This window comes from Mizuhopecten yessoensis, unplaced genomic scaffold (genome assembly GCF_002113885.1).
Source record: "Mizuhopecten yessoensis strain PY_sf001 unplaced genomic scaffold, ASM211388v2 scaffold4627, whole genome shotgun sequence".
In the NCBI taxonomy this organism is placed as follows: domain Eukaryota; kingdom Metazoa; phylum Mollusca; class Bivalvia; order Pectinida; family Pectinidae; genus Mizuhopecten; species Mizuhopecten yessoensis.
In genome coordinates this window covers 314,646-328,007 of record NW_018405641.1, presented here as the reverse complement: position 1 = coordinate 328,007, position 13,362 = coordinate 314,646, and the positions used below count along the sequence as shown (strand labels likewise).

General features: G+C 36.4%; 1 protein-coding gene across 2 annotated transcripts; it reads right to left on the bottom strand.

Annotated features, from left to right (window-relative positions):
* Window positions 1-4,381: 4,381 nt before the first annotated feature.
* On the bottom strand, window positions 4,382-12,077 carry LOC110449494 (heat shock 70 kDa protein 12B-like). 2 transcript variants are annotated; one of them, XM_021496389.1, is made up of 5 exons: window positions 11,924-12,077; window positions 8,778-9,125; window positions 8,315-8,536; window positions 7,441-7,597; window positions 4,382-6,925 (listed from the first exon to the last, which is right to left on the bottom strand). In XM_021496389.1, exons 2-5 carry the CDS (start codon window positions 9,111-9,113, stop codon window positions 5,871-5,873), a joined length of 1,770 nt encoding a protein of 589 aa, XP_021352064.1. In that variant the 5' UTR covers window positions 9,114-9,125; window positions 11,924-12,077; the 3' UTR covers window positions 4,382-5,870. The 2 variants fall into 2 exon arrangements, with proteins under 2 accessions (XP_021352064.1, XP_021352063.1); XM_021496388.1 differs by having other exon boundaries at window positions 11,877-12,076.
* Between the last annotated feature and the right edge of the window lie 1,285 nt (window positions 12,078-13,362).

Here is a 13,362-nt window from a genome sequence, read left to right as displayed (position 1 = left end):
CAAAGTACAATACCAATAACAACCAGTTAAGTACAACATTGTTACTGGCCTGTTACAACTAGGAACAAAGTACAATACCGATAACAACCACTTGATAAGGAACAAAGTACAACATTGTTACTGGCCTGTTACAACTAGGAACAAAGTACAAAACCGATAACAACCAGTTGATAAGGAACAAAGTACAACATTGTTACTGGTCTGTTTCAACTAGGAACAAAGTACAATACCGATAACAACCAGTTAATAAGGAACAAAGTACAACATTGTCACTGGCCTGTTTCAACTAGGAACAAAGTACAATACCGATAACAACCAGTTAATAAGGAACAAAGTACAACATTGTTACTGGCCTGTTACAACTAGGAACAAAGTACAAAACCGATAACAACCAGTTGATAAGGAACAACGTACATCAAAGTTACTGACTTGTGGAAGCTAGGAAGATACTTCAAAAGTGGTTAAGATCAGTTAAAATAAGGAACAAGCTACAACAATGTTAATAGCCTGCTATAACTAGAATAAAAATACAATAACGGTAACAATCAGTTACAATTAGGAACAGAGAACAACAATGTGAATGAATTGGTACAAATATGAACATACTACAAAAGTGGTTAAAGACCAGTTACATTAAGGAACAACCTTAGACAACGATTTCCTTCATCACTATATCACAACAGAAACTGCTTAAATCCTGATCCACCGGTACGCTATCTGATCTCAATACTTAGTAATTAATAAAGACCTACCACTGTGAAATTCATATAAGAACCATAATTGATTACACCTGATCTTACTCACCTTGTATTGTTCAATGTTTCATGTGAATCTCTCATTTGTTCATGTTTTGTCCAGGTTTTATCGATTTTGAGTATACATTTAGGTTATGTTAACACTTATTGTTTTTGATAAGGCCAAATAAAAGTATATGTGTGTTTCCTGTTTCGGCTCCCAAAATAAGTACGGTACATGTAAGTAGGTAGGAAAAACATTATATTTTATTTTTTTATTTTATTTATTTTTCTGGTTAAGAAAATCTTCTGATTTCCTCTATGAATGTTAAAAATATGGTATTGTTTTAATAAGGTATGAATGACACCAAATATATCATTTTTTATTCATGTAAAATAAATACACATATTAAAAAATCCTTGCATTCCTAGTTTTTGTGTTGGGCAGGCTCAAAGGACACATATTGAAGTAAATTATAATTTGACCCACCTAAATATTTATGGAGCTACAACCAGTGTTACATTTCTAAAGTATCCTTACTAGCACACTAGTTTTAAGTAATCCAAACTCAAATGATGGCCACCTGTGTTACTCTGTTCTCAATGTCCACTGTCACCAGTTCAACCTAATTGAAAAACAAATCAAGTGCATTTATATTTACACTATATCTACAACACAAGTTCATTATAGCTACAGTAACTTCCTAATTCTCACTTTAACTCTAACTTTCTAACTCTCCTCTATATCTCTAGACCTCTCAACTCGGTCTCTCTAATTCTCAACCTCCTTCTTAAAGACTCCTTAAATCAACTCACCAACCCAACTATTTTGTTCTCCTTTGACTCCCAAGCTGAGCTACCTTACTAATTGTCCATTAGCAAAATCCTGCTACATTTAAAATGTTGATACGTTAACATTGTTGATGCCGCTGAAATCCTGCTAAAATTCGACCCCTTTAGGACTAGTTTAACTGGCCATAAATCTCGCTGACTCCAGCGGCCAGCATCAGCTAGCTATATATAGAGGCACAAACACTGACATCACAGACTGGACTTCCCCCACCTAGCTATATATAGAGGCACAAACACTGACATCACAGACTGGACTTCCCCCACCTACACTACAGACGGTCACACTAATTTACAGATCCCATTGTCTGTATCATTACCACAATTATCTACGGCTACTTAGCTACCATCTTCAAATAAAACTCTTACTGACCACGAGCCAATGCTAATAAAATGCATGGCAAACTATATGTAAACTTTGAACAATTAAACTTCTAATCAATGCATAACAATGACTGTGAAAAACCAATAAAATTAATTAGGGTCGGTATGAAAAATTAAGAGTCGGTTGGGAAACGGGAAACACAGTTATATTTGTATTTGGCCTAACAGGCAAGTTATACTTCATTGAGTCTGCTGGCTACGTACCTTTAACTACCCATTACGTTCACGCTGTAGGCAGTAGAACAACGTTGGACGCTATATCAGACGTATGATATTGTCTTCCCTACTTTCTATCAAGTCTATGTAGACGTCAATTGTCTACTCATCGTTCACTTTGTATGCCTATTTGTCTTTGATCCATCCTCCAAACTCCAGAAGTTACGCTCCACACATACACATGTAGTGTATGTAGAGTAGGTGGAAAATATCTTCTTTTTTAAAGTGATAGTTGATACAGGGATTATACAACTATGTATGTTACAAATTAAAAAACAAAACTGCATATGTGTACTCCTGGGGTATTGATAATGCAATGCCTTCATGCAGGATGAAATGTTATTTTAATAAACCAAAACATGTACAAACAAAATATACCAAAACAATGTGAACACATTATAGAGTTTAAGGAAAGCTATTAAGAGGAGGTATTCCTCTAACTATTTATCATTGCGAAATATTAACCCTTTTAGCGGTAAACATATCAACTTCCAGTGATAAACATACTTTTTAATGCATTATCACAAGAACTGGAGTAAGTGAGATAGCCCACATTACAATGCAATGATTACACGTTCACATTGTAACCCATATCATATTTCACGATATCACAAGGGTGTTACCTAGAATTGTCACACATGTGTGTTTGTGTTAGCGTGTGTCTAGTGCAGCAAAGCTTGCAGTAAGTCCCCCGGTATCGGTGACGGCTCCTACATAGCTGATCCCATACATGTATTTAGCTGTCGTAGAAACCTATTATGTATCGAGGCTTCTAGCTCCTACCCAGCGCAAACACCCAGTCTTGTTCCCGGAACACGTGTTTCCAAGTATCGGACAAGAGTTTGATCAATAGTAGCTTACCAAACCTCTTACAGGTGGTGTATTTTACATTCAAGTTTGCCTTTAAGGCCAGAGTTAACACTGTACAGTCCACAAAAAAGAGTGATGTAAAAGTATATTTGTATTGATTATATAGCTGAAACGGTCTAAAATGCTATTGTTTGTATGGGCTATATTATTGTTTCGACAGACAGAACGGTCTAGGATATTTTTTCCTATTGTTTATGGACAGAAGAGCCGATAGCGTTATTGCAATTACGTGCTATTATATTGAACTTGGAAATTGTCATTGTTATTATTGGTCCTAGCAATTAAAATAAAGGTAGGGGTGAACTTGTTGAACGGCTATAACATACGTGTCCCATAAACATTCAAGCGCATTTTCGTTAAATAAGTATGTAGTGTTTTCTTAGAAGTTTTTTTTTATCTACACAGCACACCAGTTCAAACTCATCTCAAAGTTGTTCATGAAAATATAAATAGAACAAAACATCACTAAAAAACAAACACATGTATATTTCAGGTGTATTTAACTTGTCACCAGAGTGAAGATCGGAGTATCACTTCTAGTTAGACCCTACTTGGAAGGTGCTGTCTTTTTTTACAAGTCACACCCAACTGAAATGGTTTGCTTCTCGTCGGCGACCGAGCCGTCCTTTTGCCGGATATCAGATGCTGAGTTGATGATGATGTTATTCGTTCCGGAAGTCACAATATACATCAACGGTCTTATTGAATGTCACCGAAAGGGAGTTTGTCAAGAAGCGTTTTTGAATGATCTATACTATAACAACAACAATACATCACAAGCCATGCAACTGATATGAGCCCAAATATAATACTCTAACACGGGATAATACATGTACAGTGTATTAAAACAAACCAAAAACAAAGCAAGTACAATACAAAATAAATCCAAACTTTGTGAACACATTACAGGGTTGATTTGAAAGGTACAATGTTGTAATATTTGAAATAACAAAAACCTTTTTATAGGACTATTCTTCTGATTATTGATCACGTGAAAAGGTAAACCTTTCAGTGATAAACATATTAACTAGCAGATATAAAATACACATTATATTAGTTAGTCAATTTAATATTACAATAACTGGAGTGAGGTAAACATTAATATTTACATCTTATCTTTCGATAAACTTATAAATACGTCAGCAAGGTAACAGAAGTTCCATTTATAGTTTATTTTCAATAAGTTGTCAGAAGTATATAATTAAAATACACATGCTTAACATGTTTTTTTGATATTGTTAATACTAAGTAGCTACTTTCCATACGGTGATGACGTCACACGCTAGGTAAAATGTACCAACGATATCTATAACATTATGAAAAAAAAATTACAAAATAACAAATCAATGAATGCATAGAAGGATTGAATCCTGTTCTGTTGAAGTTTATGGGTTGTAAACCTTAAAGAGCCTCAACACAAATATGATACAAATTGCTTCTTAAGATGATTCGTCTCGTGACCCTTTTATGATTTTACTCCATACATGTAACCCTGTACAGAACAAGCAGGGTTAAAACCTGTAATGGTTACACTTTGACGTTGTGACAGTATCATATTTCAGAGATGTACCCAGAGTTACTTAACATGTGTGTTTGTGTATACACAATGTGTGTCTGGTGCAGTCAAGCTTGCAGTAAGTTAATTCCAGGTATCGGTGAAGGCCTATATATCAGATCCTCTCCGTATATAGTAATGTTTAGAGACCGTTACACATCGAAACTGCTCCTACACCGCTCAAACACCCGCCTAGTTCTCAGAACTTGTGTAACTAGGTATCGGAAGACATGTTGAATAAGAGTTGTTTACCAAAAATCTCATATATTTCACGATATACAACATGTTAAAGACGCACTTGTAAATTTTCCTGAGCAAAACTCGAAAATCAATATGATCAAAGACACAACTGTATTGATTTAATATCAAAGGTTGAAACAGTGACGGGAAAAACGCTTGATACATTTCTGAAAGTCTGGTCTATAATGATTTAAAAAAAAAAAAAAATTATGAGAAAGAAATGAACGGAAATTCTTGTCTCTTAATTTATTTTAAAATATCGGGGAATGGGTGAACAACTCTTTATTAACACGTTTTGCGAGTCATAGTAACAGACTTAAAAGAAATACAGGATGTGTAAGGGCTGAACAAATCAGCCTAACACGCTATTTCAAAGCTTATATAGACAGAAGGGTCAAACATGTTACTGTAATGTTTGTAAAAAGAACGGTCTTCAAATTGATAGACTATTTTAACAGATAGAACGGTTTAAAAAGTCATTACAATTTCATTGAAGTACATAGAACACAAAATACTCTCGTGCTGTTTCAGTTGATGAACGACTACAGCATATATGTCTTATTCTTAACCCCTTTTCCACTGAAGATATGATTCAGCTATTTATATCCAGTGTACCGTATGTTCAAACTCGTTAAACTGGAAATTCCTTTATATGGCTTATCGCTCTATTAGGATTTGTACTCAACAGCAATATAAAAACGACACCATTTAAGTAAAATTGTGAGTATTTTACCAACCACCTGAATGCTGCTAGCAGTTTACCCTTCATCCTATGTAAGAGCCGATTAAATCTTAGTCACATCGCGCAAGGTATTTTGTTCATCATTTGCGATTGGTTCGTGCCTTTGCCAGCATCCAAGACTTCGGATAGTGTTAAGGATAATGCAATCTGATACATGTACATAAGTCACATTATGTATATAATGTTTAAGTGAGTGTCACTTGAGATGAATTTGCAACGATAAGCTTTAAAGTGAACGGTTGCCTGTGGTCACTACTGTTACTACAGGAAATCCATCACGTCAGAGGAAGTCAAACCGCGCCGAGAAGGTTTTACCGGACACCGGTTCCACTGCTTCAACCCGGAGCTCCGTCTCTCCGAAGATCATGCGCTCATGTATCTCTAGATTGGAGTTTTTGTTTGAGTCTGGTAGATCCACAACCAACTTCCCCAGTCGCCAACACCCTTCGTCCGTTACGAATTCAGGGTCTTTTTTACTTGAGGCGTACACCTTAATAACCATTATTTTCGAGTCATTTCGGGCAGGACTGTACACTTTTGATATCGCCTCCCCAGTTTTGACAGGCGACCCCATTTGTACAAAGATCTCAAACAGGTCTTTACATTTTGGAGCTTCGCCTTCTTTCACTACTTTTTTAGCATCAGGATGTTGATTTTGCTCGAAGTCAACCATATAACTAACACCGTACGTATATCTAACGACGCGAGTAGAAATAGTTCCTGGGGAGTGACCATATATCACTGCGCCGCAGAGGACGACGGTCTCAGAATCCTGTGGAATGACAATTCGACAGTTTTTGAAAGCGTTCACCATGGCAGAGGACACCATGTCAGAGTCAGCAAAGCCCCCTACCATCAGAATGCTTTTGATTCCTGAGCAGCTTGGTTCTGACAAAATATCTTTTACATGTTTTATGATTTCGTCGATAACGAAAGTAAAACAGTCCTTTATAATCTGGACATCGACTTTTAGTTTACCGTGATTAAATTTTATTCTTTTTTCAAATTCTTCAGGGAAGTTTGAACCAAACCGTTCGTCGAAAACGTCTTTGTAAATATCCGTAAGAGTGCCAGGGATATCAATTGTGACATTTCCTGTACTTTCTGGACGGATGGTCCGCTTACAGGTCTCCAGACATCTGTACATGTCCATCAGGTCTTCCGAGTTTTCCTTGGAGAAGCGTGTCATCACATCCGGTCCCATCAGTTTCGTTATGAAAATCATGAATTGCCGATCGACGCCCACTCCGCCCCAAGGGCCTCCGGTTGCTGCATACATCTCACACAGGGTACCGTCGTTCTCGCGGCGTTGTACCGTGATATCAGCAGTCCCGCCTACAACAGCATGGTTAAATAAGTTTCATGTAGAAATTTAAAAGGCATTTGGAATGTATAGTAGTTAATTGTATTAACGTTTATAACATGAATGTAACACACACACACAAGTGATTGATCTTCAAAGTTTACTTATAGATACAATATGCAAAAACGGAATTACACTGCTTCATACAGCTGTTTTGTCCTTCTAGGAACGGTGGTGCTAGGACTAGGACTCATCGATACTGCTAGGATTAGGAATCATCGATACTGCTAGGACTAGGACTCATCGATACTGCTAGGACTAGGACTCATCGATACTGCTAGGACTAGGACTCATTGATACTGCTAGGACTAGGACTCATTGATACTGCTAGGACTAGGACTCATTGGTGATGCTAGGACTAGGTATTAACCTCAATGGGTCTTGACAAATTCAATATGAACTGCAAATTTGTCTCAGGACCTATTGAGGTGTATACCCAATAAACCTCAATAAAACAGGATTCAATCCTTAAGTAAACTATACTTACCTCCCAAATCGACCACCATGAAGACGGCGCCGGTACGACTCACACTGAAGCGCTCCTTTCTGTTAGTGTGAAGTTTTTCAATTGGTAGCAGCTGGCAAAATACTGAAGCAGCTTCCGGTTCCAGTGCTAAAACGAGGTCATGGCCGTTGATCCCTGCCTGTGAGTTTAGACATAGGGTTACGTAAGTACTGTATTCACAATTTAATAAGTTAAATCGTTTTTAGCGAATGCAATAACCAACTGAAGTTTAAATTTTAATGACAGAGATATGTTTTCGTATTCTTCCTCCTAACTGGATTAAAGAAGAAAATACATCTAACGTCTCCGTTTTTAATTCGAACGAATACATCAACGAGCAATTGGACCTGTAATTCTCCGTAATACACGAGAATTAGGTGAGAAGTCAAATAAAGACATGTTTGGTATTACATTCTATACATACTCAGTTTTTTTCTTTTTGGGCAAATTATATTTTCTGAAAAGATTACAATCAATTTTCCCATGTTAATGTTTGATTCACTTCCTGAAGTCGCATGCATAACATACAATGACTAGCAATGTCAATACCAATAAGACGATGGAATAGTGACGTCACATTACTATGGCATTAAAAACAACTAAGCTGGTCGCAATGTTATGTTGTTTCATTCGGGCAATTCCAACTGATGAGTTTCATGACCTACCAGGTACAAATTGTGTGAACTTTAATCAGTAATAAAGGGACAAAGAAGAATTAACTTTCAAATATGGAACGCCTTTCAGTTGTACAGTAATGCGTTCAAGCCAAATGGAGTAACGATATAGACAGTATGACAAAGTATTTCCTATGCTGCTCTATTCGGCAGTTAGTTTAGTGGTGCTGCATCTCACCCACCTCCACGGCTGCCTCGCGCATGAACTGCTTCGCCGAATCTCTCCATATCGCAGGCACGGTGAGGACCCAGACAATGTGAGTGGAGTCCGGATTGAACGCTTCGTGGGCCTTTAGGGTTTCTAGACAGTGGTCTTTCAAACCCCGAATAGCCAAACTAAAGACGGTGGAGGCTAACATTGGCTTTCCAAGTTCGTCTTTCATCTTAAGACCTCTTTTTACCTCCTGGTAACAAACCAATAGCTTCAATATTAAAGTATTCCTTACTTTACATTTACTCCAAACCAAGTTTTGATTAGATTTTCTTTCATAGAAAACTTTATGTTAATGTGATATCTTATTCTTCTATGCATCTTTTTCTGCAACATAAAGTTATTGAGAGTACATTATTTCGGTACGAGTTAAAGCTTGCTGTATTTTAAACGAGAAACAAATTAGTTTTGATATTATCGGAACTTTTGTTTACCTTTTTTGAGTGCAGTTTCATCTTAAATCTCCGGAAGTAGTACCAGTCCCGATGCTCGTCTTCACATGCTAATTCCGCAAACTTGTCGTCTGCTTTGGTTCCGAATGCATACAACTCCCCTTTCGGATTAAGCAAGAGTGACGTTGGCGTCTTTTTAGACAGCAATCCGTCCGTGGTAGTGGTCCACGCAGGGTTCAGAGTCACGTCCAAGCTGTTGGACTCAAATTGGTTTCGAAAAGAGTAGGCATATCCGGAATAAGTTGTCCCGAAGTCCAATGCCACAACTAGGTCAGTTTTTCTGGTTTCCTGTTTATCTATGGTCTCAGGACATGCCATACTTGGTGTTATCTGTGGTGAACAAGTATATGAAAGTTCCTTCAATGAAATTAGTCATGATACCATTTCTCACCCTGCACGATTTCTTACTCTGCACGATTTCTCACCCTGCACGATTTCTGCACGATTTCTCACTCTACACCATTTCTCACCCTACAAGATTTCTCACTCTACACCATTTTCACCCTGCACGATTTCTCACTCTGCACAATTACTCACCCTGCATTATTACTCACCCTGCATTGTTTATCACAAAGCACGATTTCCCACCTGGGCGAAATTTCGAGTTTGATGTAGGTTTTTTTGTCGTTAACTAGCAAATGTTGTTCACGTACTGGAGTTGATTGTCGGAGATTATGCTATGTTAAGGTTTATTCGCACTAATTGCACATACTAGTTACCATGTTTCTACGTTTTACATACGTTTGTCTGTGTAAAGTAGTTAAAACATCTGTGGTCTTCAGTGCATGTAGCGACTTCTTACACCTCTTTTTAAAGAATGTTTATGTTTTTCTGTCAGTTTTTGTATGTCTTATGTTCCATACTTGCTTTGTCACTTTGAAATTAAGAAGGTATTGTTGTCGGCTAATGTATTCTAGATAAACCTTGGACACATTGTAGTTATGACAGAACAAGTACTTTTTACATTAAACCTCGGTCCAACTAGTACTAATGAACGCGATGCATTGTGTTAATTTGTTTGCCTGGGCCGTTTTCGTTTAAACGGCCAAACCGGTCGGACCACAGTTGTTCGTTTATTACATAAGGTCGGAACTAGTCATCTGATGCTGCATTCAGGCGAGCCTTAACAAAGCCTTGCAAGGCCCGCATAAACATTTGCAGGTCCGTCAGGATTTATACCCGAAATTGTTACATTTATAAACGGTCAAACCGGTTGTTCCGCATAAACGAACAGGCCCCTGAACATTGAAACTCAAAAAAAAACAAAGAAAGACAATTACAGACTCATGTCCTCTGCCTGGAACTCTGGTATACTCAGACACTAGAATATTGATCCAAAATTGTCAGTTATATTCTTTGAGTAGACGGCATATGGTAAAAGAAGACTTTAACTCGACTTAAAAAGAAAATACTATAAAAAAGACCTTAAGAGAATATATGTCGGAATAGCACGCTTGACGGGCAGCCTTTTTGCATTAAACATATTGTGTATTAATGACAATGAATAACGACTTCATTTTTTCCCAAACACTTTAGACAAGGCTTTTAGGTTTTTTTCACCTTTGGTTTAACACTAGAAAGCCACAAGTCAGCCAAATGACCTAGACTGGCTACCAGCCTCTAAGTTTTTATGAAGAATTTCTCAGCTGCATTTTACTGCTATAGCTTATCTCCCCTTAGTTTTCAAAATTATTAGAGTTATAGTTTTTTCTAAATAATTCAATATTCTAGAGACGGGGGCCAGTCTACCAAATGACCCTACCGTGCAGTAAAATGTATTCACTGTTTGCCTTTCCCTAGATGGAGATGGATGGAGGTAGAGACATTGATTCAGACAGCATAACGAATTGCAGATCACATTACCCAATACCCATGCTGACATTTTCTGCAGGAGTGGAACAATTTTAACACGGTTTGACTTTCTATGAGAAATTGTTGCGTTACAAAACTATTTGAATATATTATTTTGACATTTAACTTTTTAGTTTTTTTCTTGTTTATAATGAAATCCATTGTTACCAAGACTGAGAAGAATGGCATTAAATCAGCGAGACGGAGATTCATCATAACGAACAAAGACATAACAACCCTAGATCAGGTTACACACACACAGTGGCGGCATCTGACAATACCAGACAATATAATACGAGGTCATTGGGCTCTTTTATGAAAGAATAATGACAGACCTAATGCACTGTTCTATTTTTTTGGGCTTACTTGTATAGTGCTACTTGAAAATTTGCACTATATATTGTAACTTAATCAGGACGTTAAAGTAAATAATAAAACTATATCATTGAAATAAAATAGATAAGGTAAAGCAGCCCAGACACATTGTTTAAATCATTGCAGTAATAATAAAGTTTAAGGACTCAAACGAATTGAAATATATTTCTATAAATACATGTGCATATATGCACATGTATGTATAGTAATACTACGCTTAAGATTATCATATATAACAGTTACTTACGCAGCGAATAGCAATACTGATATTTTTTATTAAATGAAATATCTATTTTTTTTAATTGGTAAAATACGATACTTGCGAATGTCAAGCAATATAGTAAAATAAACTATCTACTATTATTCATACAAATATGATGTGTTTTATTTAAAACCTTTAAAAGATATGGCATGTTCATATATATTATCTATATCTGCCAAAAGATCTGCAGATCTGTGCTATTTCTTTGTATATGCACACTGACTTAAACTAAATGGTCTTATCTACGTGTATATCAGTGCTTAATCTGCGAGTTGTGTACCATTATGAGAAATATAATACAATGTTTTCTATTTAAATCACAATGTCTGTGTGGTACAGAAGTATTGACAACGCCGAGAGATGCACCATAGTCGGCGTATTATTGCACTGTTATAGTGTTTACACTGAAGCAACTAATTACTGATTACTAGAAAATGTGTATATCACATTGTACATTCTACTTTCACTTTCTCAATAAAACTACACGTTGAATATATACAAGACTATAATGTCATATTTTTTTAAGAAAACAATTATCTGTAGCAAATGTACGAGTAATTAATAAGCTTTGTAGTAATATAGTCCGTACTTACCTGGCGATACACACCACTGTGGCTGTAGTAATATAGTCTGTACTTACCTGGCGATACACACCACTGTGGCTACAGACTGATACACATGTGTGTACCTCGATCACCGGAAATTCCACAAAAGATCACGTGATGTTATTGCCTGTACACTTGATCCAAATTTATGGAAAAGGGGAGAACTCCGTTTTTTACACCATGGCAAGGACTTTCGATTTTTATTACTTAGTTGGGGAAACTCCTGAGGTGACATAAACATATTGATTTATATTTATGTATTCATGTGTTATAGTAATGGTGATGACCTAATTATTCCATAGTAAAAGTAACAAAAGGTAGAAGCCAAGACTACGAGACATTACGAGCACTCAGCTTTTGATTAAAAAAGGAATATAAGAGTTTAAATAATGAAAATAAAAGCATCTAAGATCGAAATAAAAATAAAAATATAAGTCTGCAAATATAAAAAAAAATCTATCGATTTCTTAGATATATTGAAATTACGTATCTTTAATAAACATGGGTAACTATACCGTTCGCCGAAAGGTCATATTGTCTATTTGTAAAACCAAAACAATGGTTTCATCGATAATTTAACGGATACTACAGTGTAACAAATGGATGCAGGTAAGCATGTGTTCTATTTCCTACTTAACATACATGTACGTGTGTAAACATGTCAATGAACAATACCTGTCCGTTTCTCTTCACAGAAGTGTATATGTATAGATAAACGCGCGTGAATAAACATCAATCGATAACAGTAACGGTAAAGGTTGATCAGAGTAACTGATATCTGGGGGGAAATAATGACGACATATTGAAGCCCCACAGAATCCATAGCAAAATATATTACCTGGAATTGATTTCTGCATTATCAACGTGAAAAAACATAAACCGCATGAACTAAATGCGAAATACCCTCCGAATGATACAAATGTTGATCGCCTGTTCTGGCACAGGACCAACAATTGTTTTGTCAAGACTTAAAAAAGAACAATTAACAAATTAAAAAATGAATAAAAAAATCGCCTTCTCGCCTCAACCTCATCTTTTAGTGTGAAGGGTGGTTTTCTTGATTGCTATTAATTGGATAGGTATTTGTTAGTATCCGTTAAATTATCGATGAAAGCAATTGTTTTGGTTTAACAAATAGACAATATGACCTTTCGGCGAACAGTATAGTTACCCATGTTTATCAGTACACGTACCTTTAATGACTGCCTGTCCACAAAAACACAACTATTGATAACACTTGCTATTTTAAGTTAAGACCCCCCCACCCCTTATCTAATAGCTAGGTACATGTAGAATATAACTGTGATAAAACACATTGCCAGGCTACCGATAGCAATCCCAAATGTCATCTAAAAGCGAGATCATATATGATACGACCCCCTGGTTTGTTTGCTATACATTTTATACCTGTTTTTGTATTTAAATTAATTTTGGATCACAGTTATGCTGCAGAATGAAATACATTTTACTTACA

Coding starts and splice junctions, on each gene's coding strand:
- LOC110449494 (XM_021496389.1), bottom strand. CDS start 9,113: ATGGCATGTCCTGAGACCATAGATAAACAGGAAACCAGAAAAACTGAC. Junction 8,537..8,777: donor TGAAACTGCACTCAAAAAAG/GTAAACAAAAGT, acceptor GTTTGTTACCAG/GAGGTAAAAAGAGGTCTTAA. Junction 7,598..8,314: donor TGCGCGAGGCAGCCGTGGAG/GTGGGTGAGATG, acceptor CTAAACTCACAG/GCAGGGATCAACGGCCATGA.